At 38.1% G+C, this 9,253-nt stretch overlaps 1 protein-coding gene across 3 annotated transcripts in view; it reads right to left on the bottom strand.

The window, feature by feature from the left end:
* Window positions 1-388: 388 nt before the first annotated feature.
* The window catches only part of LOC101746281 (soluble guanylate cyclase 89Da), a 38,403-nt gene continuing 29,538 nt past the window's right edge, over window positions 389-9,253 (bottom strand). The window contains exons 11-15 of one of the 3 annotated variants that reach the window (XR_001140322.4): window positions 8,312-8,435; window positions 7,402-7,511; window positions 6,121-6,210; window positions 3,407-3,576; window positions 389-2,590 (exon numbers count right to left, since the gene is read on the bottom strand). Coding sequence is in view for 1 of the 3 variants with exons in the window: in XM_004923527.5 (XP_004923584.2) it covers window positions 3,475-3,576; window positions 6,121-6,210; window positions 7,402-7,511; window positions 8,312-8,435 (426 nt within the window). In the remaining 2 variants the exon portion in view is untranslated. Of the gene's footprint in view, window positions 2,591-2,612; window positions 3,577-6,120; window positions 6,211-7,401; window positions 7,512-8,311; window positions 8,436-9,253 lie in introns of those variants that run through there. The other 2 variants (XR_001140323.4, XM_004923527.5) reach the window with 2 other exon arrangements.

Here is a 9,253-nt window from a genome sequence, read left to right as displayed (position 1 = left end):
CTGGCTTCCGATCGGTTTTCACATAAAATACCTACTCGTAATAGGGACGAACACAGAGAGTACATTTTAATTCGACACAGATCGTTTGTTTTTATATGTAATAAAAAAAACAACACGTAATAGTAATTGCCGATACAAATGTATGTGCAAATGCATAAACTATTAGCCATTGTTTTCTCGAATCTATTGTACGCAATTACTCGGAAGAATCGCAAGCAAAAACGTTTTTGCGTACGTGTGCTTTACAAAAGACTTCAAAGAAAATCGATTCTGATGTTATCAATTACATCGAGGGGTAAAAAGCTGTTTGGTTTAAGCGTAATTTCGCTTAATACGCGACATGTACCTTTGTAATTAAAGATGCGTATTATTTGGTATAAGCATGAACATTTTGATATTTTTAATTGAACTTCAATTAAGTATACCCATTCAAATAGCTGAAGAAGACTTTTTGGTAAAGATATTAAAAAAAAAAAAAAAATACAAAATTAAACTTAATTTTGGGAACGATATGTAAAAAAAAAGTTAAAAAATATTTTAAAACTTTAAATTTTAATCTGTATAGTTGTAAAAATGTCTCTTAAATGAAACAGCCTTTCTCCCCTCGATATATTATGACACTAATTCGAAACGTCTGGTATAATTAAATGAAAATAATAAAGGCGAGTATAATTAAATGAAAATAATTCAATTAGTTTAAACTTTATTTTATCAATATTAGACTTCTAACCGTCCCAATGTACCTCAGTGCCAACGTACCAATTACAAATCTTATTATAGTGTGATCGTAATTTTATAAACAGACCAGTATACATTTATGAAGAAACTTTTTACTGGTGGTAGGAGCTCTTGTGAGTCCGCGCGGGTGGGTACCACCACCCTGCCTACTTCGGCCGTGAAGCAGTAATGCGTTTCGGTTTGAAGGGTAGGGCAGCCGTTGTAACTATACTTGAGACCTTAGAACTTATATCTCAAGCTGGGTGGCGCATTTACGTTCTAGATGTCTATGGGCTCAGTATAACCACTTAACACCAGGTGAGCTGTGAGCTCGTCCACACATCTAAGCTATAAAAAAAATATCTAATCTATACAATATTTCTTGGGTACAGCATTATCTTGTACATAAAATAATAGAAACATCAATAATATATTATTAAAGGGTTTGAAAGAAATTCAAACGTTGATTTATTGATAAATTTAGTATTTATTTTCTAATTTTTATATTGTTTTTTTTTTTAAATCATTTAAAAAACAAATATATTATTTAGCTTTAATTTCTTCACTTCAATGCAATTGTTATATTTTTTCTAAATTATATATCAATTTAAAATTTGTTCTACGAATATAGGAATAAGCTTAAATAATGTACTCAACATGATATATGAAAAAAATGTATTTCATTGTGACTATTTAAATGTATAAAATGTTGCAATAATTAACAAAAATATAATATTATTAAAAAAAAAATTAAATATATTTTAAAGTCGAATTTAATTCAAATGTTGAATAAATAAATGATCATGAATAGAATTTTGTCTTTGGTTTTACTTATCTCTAGTGAGGCTTGGATGTGCTTTCTTGCGATTATCGCTTAGTGGTGCTGTATGATTTTTTATTTTTTTATTTTTTATTACTTAGATGGTAGGACGAGCTCACAGCCCACGTGGTGTTAAGTGGTTACTGAAGGCCATAGACATCTACAACGTAAATGCGCCACTCAGCTTGAGATATATGTTCTAAGAATCTAAGGTCTCAGTATAGTTAGAACGGCTGTCCCACCCTTCAAACCAAAACGCATTACTCTTAACGACAGAAATAGGCAGGGCGGTGATACCTACCCGTCCGGACTCACAAGACCTTACCGAATTCAATAACAAACGCTAAACCAATGGTTACATGGATAGAAGGAATACGCTAACGACAAAAAGCAATTGTCGCTCAATGGTCCTAGAGCTAGTTAACGCATAATGTACGTAAAAAAAGGGTTCAGTTTGTCCTAAGGCAATTATTATAGAAAATTTTTTGGTACCTAACTTATTGAATGAAGATCAAAAGTTTATAAGTAAAAAATAATATAATGTGAACACAATATATTTATGTGTGACTAGCTGAGTCCCGCGATGTTACTCGCGGGTGCGAAGCGAAGCTAGTCTAAAAAAAGTAGCCTAAGCTACTCCTTATATAATCAGCTACTTATCAGTGAAAGTCTCGTCAAAATCGGTCCAGCCGTTCCAGAGATTAGCCGGAACAAACAGACAGACAGACAAAAATTGTAAAAAATGTTATTTTGGTGTATGTACCGTATATACATTCAGATGCATGTAGTAAAAAGTGGTTATTTTAATATTACAAACAGACGCTCCAATTTTATTTATATGTATAATTAAGAATGTAGTTTGAATCGTAAGCTTAGAAAGTACTAGTACTAGCGCAGATCGGCCGGAGGGGAATCCTTCGAAGCTCGAAACGTGCCATTGGAATTTAAGCATTAATCGTCTCCGCATAAAGCCGAGAACAGCTGCAAGGCCTCGTCTTGTTCCTCTTCTTCGATCTCTCCTTCCAACCAGAACGTTTCCATCATGCCCTTGCCCTGGAATAACACCAATTATTGGTTTATTGTGATAGAAATTTATGTCAATCTTAATACACCAGTAGTAAGTAAGGCTTATTGTAGACCAGCGATCCGCGAGCCGCGGGGCGAAGCTAGTCTGAGATATATGTTCTAAGAATCTAAGGTCTCAGTATAGTTAGAACGGCTGTCCCACCCTTCAAACCAAAACGCATTACTCTTAACGACAGAAATAGGCAGGGCGGTGATACCTACCCGTCCGGACTCACAAGACCTTACCGAATTCAATAACAAACGCTAAACCAATGGTTACATGGATAGAAGGAATACGCTAACGACAAAAAGCAATTGTCGCTCAATGGTCCTAGAGCTAGTTAACGCATAATGTACGTAAAAAAAGGGTTCAGTTTGTCCTAAGGCAATTATTATAGAAAATTTTTTGGTACCTAACTTATTGAATGAAGATCAAAAGTTTATAAGTAAAAAATAATATAATGTGAACACAATATATTTATGTGTGACTAGCTGAGTCCCGCGATGTTACTCGCGGGTGCGAAGCGAAGCTAGTCTAAAAAAAGTAGCCTAAGCTACTCCTTATATAATCAGCTACTTATCAGTGAAAGTCTCGTCAAAATCGGTCCAGCCGTTCCAGAGATTAGCCGGAACAAACAGACAGACAGACAAAAATTGTAAAAAATGTTATTTTGGTGTATGTACCGTATATACATTCAGATGCATGTAGTAAAAAGTGGTTATTTTAATATTACAAACAGACGCTCCAATTTTATTTATATGTATAATTAAGAATGTAGTTTGAATCGTAAGCTTAGAAAGTACTAGTACTAGCGCAGATCGGCCGGAGGGGAATCCTTCGAAGCTCGAAACGTGCCATTGGAATTTAAGCATTAATCGTCTCCGCATAAAGCCGAGAACAGCTGCAAGGCCTCGTCTTGTTCCTCTTCTTCGATCTCTCCTTCCAACCAGAACGTTTCCATCATGCCCTTGCCCTGGAATAACACCAATTATTGGTTTATTGTGATAGAAATTTATGTCAATCTTAATACACCAGTAGTAAGTAAGGCTTATTGTAGACCAGCGATCCGCGAGCCGCGGGGCGAAGCTAGTCTAAAAAAAGTAGCCTAAGTTACTTCTTATATCATAAGCTATTAGTGAGTCTCATCAAAATCGGACCAGCCGTTCCAGATATTAGCCGAAAGAAACAGACAGACAGGCAGACAAAAATTGTAAAAAATGTTATTTTGGTGTATGTACCGTATATACCTAGTCAGGTCATAAATTCTGTCACATGTTTAATGTAAAATAATTGAAACAAGTTTATTCATTATGTAACCATTCATATACCAAAATGAACTTAACAAAACATAGATTCTTATGACAATAAAGTTTATCCAAAATGACTTCCGTAATTTTGAATACAGGCCTTCAATCTGCGCGGCCAGTCGTCTATCGCAGCACGAACGAGGTCCATGTCAATATCGGCGGCTGCCTTAATCAAGGATGTCTTGAGTGACTCCAAATTGGGATGAGGCTTTGAGCACGCCTTTTCCTCCAAGTGTTGCCATATCTTGTAATCTAACGGATTCAAATCTGGACTGGAGGAGGGCCAGTCTTCGTGCCGGATGAAGTCGATTTCACGCGCCGCCAGCCAGTCTTGTGTGCTCTTCGCTCTATGAGCTGGCGCCGAATCTTGTTGGAATACCCAGTGCCTGTTATTGAACATGGTATGAGAAACAGGTTCTACAAGGTTCGTCAGGACTGTATTTTGATACACAACTGCATTCGTTTTTACACCTTTCTCACAAAAATGTACCTCTGTTAAGCCCCAATAAGAAACTCCCAACCATACCATGAGCGAGGATGGAAAATGACCTCGTTGGACACGCGGAATACGGTTGCTCGCTTCTTCACTACTGTGTGCGTACACCTTATCATTTTGTTTGTTGTAGCTCTCTTCTAAGGTAAAAATTTTTTCATCCGAAAAAAGAATTTCCCGATATTTTTTTCCCGTTTACCGCTTCAACAAAACGCGGCATCTCTTCAGTCTCAGGTCCATTAGACGAGCATTCAAACGATGCCCTGTTTTTCTTCGATATGCCCGAAGCCCTAAGTCTTCATTTAACACCCTTTTCACCGTGGTTCTGCTTAACCCCATCTGAAGGGCCAACAGTTTCTGCTTACGTTTGGGATTTCTTTGAATTCGCGCCTTCACAGTTTTATCACTGCTGGAGTCCTAACAGACCGAGGGCGACCACTTCTTGACCTGTCATCTACACTAGAGACTTCATTGTATCGTTTGATGGTACGATAAACGAATCTTTTGGTTATATTAAAATTTTTCAGTATGTTAAAAATTTGAATTGACGCGTAACCGCAACGATGCAACGCAATAACTGCAACACGGTCTTCTTTAAGCGTCCACACCATATTTAAAAATGAGTAAAATTCTAAAAGTATACATTTTTATTTTCATGAACAATTCGAAATTCGAATTCAATAAACTTTTTTGTGGCCAGCATTCTAAAAGAAAAGTTTTTACTGTGTGACAATACTTATGACCTGACTAGGTATATTCATGCGCATGTAGTAAAAAGCGGTTATTTCAATATTACAAACAGACACTCCAATTTTATTTATATGTATAGATTCACACCACTGCTTTGCCAATTTCTGCAGCGAAGTATTTTTGCGCTGAGCTTTGAATAGTGGGATAGGCAATGTACCAATGAGACTTCGATCTAATGTCTCAAGGTGCAACAGTGTAGTTTCCGGATACTGAGATCTTAGAACTCGTATCTCGAGGTGGGTGGCGCATTTACGTTTTAGATGCCTATGGGCTCCGGTAACCACTTAACACCAGGTGGACCATGAGCTCCATTAATCTAAGTAAAAAAAAGTAGTCTGTCACTTCCCTGACTGAATACAATTTCTTTTTAAAAAGCACATCAATCCGTTGCAATACGTTTCGACGTAAAAAAAACAATCACAATTCTATAACACTCACACATTTCTAATATTAATTATTATTATGGTATAAAATATTATTGTAACAGCGCCCCTAGCGGCAAACGAAGGGAAGCTGTTCCAAATCCATACGAATTCGAGTTAACTTTTACGCGATCGAGAAGTTAAAAAACTCGCACTAAGCACACTGTACAAACGTATTAAATCCGAAAGATTCAAACCTTTATTATAAAAATATATATTTTTTGGAGTGAAACGAATTTTCAATGTAAATCATTCTCGAATCAATTCGAACACATACAAAAAAAATCAGCCATTTAGGAGAAGCTCACTAACATACATCATGCGTTTCGGTTTGAAGGGTGGGACAGCCGTTGTAACTATACTGAGACCTTAGAACTTATATCTCAAAGTGGGTGGCGTATTTACGTTGTAGATGTCTATGGGCTTCAGTAACCACTTAACACCAGGTAGGCTAGTCCACCGATCTAAGCTATAAAAAAAAATACACACGGACAGAAGAATTATACGTGTATTTATAGAAATAGGTCATCATAGGATCACAATACCTTAACTTTGATAACACCTCGAGGACGAAGCCTGAACCTTCCCGCGGGCAGTTGTGCCGCTGTGGTAGCGGAGATCTGGATCCGCCCCGGCTACAACAATTGTTGAAATTAAGAATACATAAACACGTGATTAGGTGCATGGTGAGCTTTCATAGGTAGGTAGCACCAAATTGTTTTTTTTTGACGTCCCTACTCATTCACTGATAGCATAAGGGGCTATACCAGCTAAAATAGATGATAGGTGAGCTCACGGGATCAACCTGAAAGAATTTCCTAACACCAGCCATATTAAGAACAGCGCTTCGCAGAATCTACCACCGGATCGGATCCGCGACCCACTGAGAAGATCCGACGAGAAACTCAGTGGGCTGTGTCTATGAGTTGATTCGCAGTAAAGCATTCGCGCGTTGTAAGCAATCATGAAATTGATGAAAATTCAATAATGAAAAAGTTTGTTTAATATTTCTAAAGCTCATTGACATCACAACATGCCTCTAATCACTTTGAAACTTAAGATTGAACATAATTGTAGAGTTTTTCCACCTTTAAAATCGAGATCTATTACTGCATCTGGGCTGAAATAGGTGGAGTGATTACGAACCCGTACAAGCTCACAAGATATCCTACCACCAGTAAGAGCTTCATATTTTATAAATAAAGTGTGTTTTTGTGCGAAATATATACTAGTAAGATAACTCGAGGAGGCTTGATGTTAGGCAGAGGGCCTTTCGTGAAACTCCTGCCAAATACCAGATAAGATGACATGCTGACCACACGTAATGCGGAATAAGTGTAAGAGAATCTTGTTCTATATAATAATGTTACGCCGGTAAGAGTAACGCCATATATCGCCGAATAGTCGAACGAATATCGAAGGACCTAGTAGCACCAAGAACGCTCGTGAAGTACAACGCCATCTATTGTCGGATAGAGGAAACATAATATCAGAGATGTGTGGAATATTCTCGATACTTCTAGGGATGTGGTATCGGCTATAAAAGCGTTGCATAGATGGCACGCAGTCAGTTAGTAATCGGAACTACTCGAAGCGAAACAGCGAACGGTTCACCTGAAGCGAAGCGGAAGAAGCGAATTGAGAGTTTTAAAGTTTTTTTGAGTGTTTTAAGTTTTCTAAGTGCTAATACAGTGTTAACTTGTAATTCGGTAGAATTTTTATTTATCCCGAACCCTAGCGCGTAACAATAAGATAAGAAGTGGTATAAGAGCAAGAACAAGATATATACTAATAAGAAATGTATATAACATGTGTTAAATACGTGCCTCAGAAGAAGTTTGCATTCTACTCGCTGTGTTCACGGTGTCTCCCACAAGACAGTAACGAGGAAGCCTCAACCCCAACACTCCCGCGACGCACGGACCGGAATGTATTCCTGTGGTAAAAAATAAATTGAGTAAATAAATAAAAATGGTGCGCGTGAAGCTTGATGAACGTGAAATTTGAAATTGTATTTTTACTGGTGGTAGAACCTCTTGTGAGTCCGCACGGATAGGTACCACCGCCCTGCCTATTTCTGCCGTGAAGCGTTAATACGTTTCGGTTTGAAGGTAGAGCAGCCGTTGTAACTATACTAAGACCTTAGAACTTATATCTAAAGGTGGGTGGCGCATTTAAGTTGTAGATGTCTATGGGCTCGAGTAACCACTTAACACCAGCTGAGCTGTGAGCTCGTTCACCCATCTAAGCAATAAAAAAAGAGAAAAATAGAAAAAAAATAATTAAACTTCTTTTGCGGTGTGTGGTATCGTGGTTTCCTTCTTCTTCTTGACTTGTATAATTTAAATTCGAAGCCAACACGGGCATCAACTAGTATGTAATATCAACGAAATACTGACATTTATCTAGTAAATAAAGTTACTTTAACTATATGTTGGTTGAGTCACCAAAATATACGAATTTATTTTTCCCTGCCTAATCGTTGGTAGCTAGGGCTAGTCTAGCTACGCCCCGGACGGGTAGGCGAGCTCACGGGCTCAACTTGAGACAATTTTCTAACACAATCCTAGCATGAGCATTGCTTAGCTGAATCTACCACTGGATTGGAATCGCGGGTAGATGCGGCGTGAAACTCAGTGTGACTCATTACTGTTGTTATCAAAATAATTAATTCCTTTCTGAGCGTTATGTAGCGGCAGTGATGCAGTACCTATGACAGTACAAGATGCAAGCTACCTATAGTAAGCGCGGGCAGGGCGCGGCAGACTGCGAGCGCGGCACTGGCGGCAGAAGCGGCATGAGCCCGGCGCCGCTCGGGCGCCCCGGACACCAGCATGTACACTGTTCCTACTGTCTCCACCTGCCAAAAAAAGCATAATAGATTCTTTTTTTTTATTGCTTGGTTGGGTGGACGAGCTCACAGCCCACCTGATGTTAAGTGGTTACTGGAGCCCATAGACATCTACAACGTAAATGCGGCACCCACCTTGAGATATAAGTTCTAAGGGTCTCAAGTATAGTTACAACGGCTGCTCCACCCTTCAAACCGAAATGCATTAATGCTTAAATAAATTATTAATTAATTAATTAAATACATAGCTCTAAAAGCTTTATTTTTATAGTCTATGCTATTTTAAATAATATGCAATTTTTTATTATCTATGCTATGCTATTTTAATTGAATGCTTACCACAATGAAATGTTGTACGCTTTCCAACAGCCAACCGTACATGTTTGAAGAATATACTTAACAATATTGTACATGTTTGAAGAATATACTTAACAATATTGTACGAATGCCTACCTTGAGATATATATACATAGTTCTAAGATCTCAATTTTCACAGTATAACGACTGCCCCGCCCTACAAACCGAAACGCATCACTACTTCACGGTAGAAATAGGCAGGTTGGTGGTACCTACCCGTACGTACTCGCAAGACGTCCTACCACCAGTGATAATGTGATGTACAAAAGCAGGTCTGTGTGCTTAGTGCGAGTTTTTTACCGTTCTCGATAGTGTAAAAGTTAAGTCAATTATGTATGCAGTTGGACCGGCGCCCTTAGCGGCAAACATAGGCAAACGATCCCATTCCATGCAAATATGAGCTAACTTTTTTCTCCTACCTACGCCGAAAGTTCGGTTTTCCTCCCGCTGTACAGGAAAGAAAGTGTAAC

This window comes from Bombyx mori, chromosome 6 (genome assembly GCF_030269925.1).
Source record: "Bombyx mori chromosome 6, ASM3026992v2".
Classification (NCBI taxonomy): domain Eukaryota; kingdom Metazoa; phylum Arthropoda; class Insecta; order Lepidoptera; family Bombycidae; genus Bombyx; species Bombyx mori.
The sequence above is the reverse complement of the archived record's forward strand: the minus strand, read 5'-3'. Positions and strand labels throughout refer to the sequence as shown.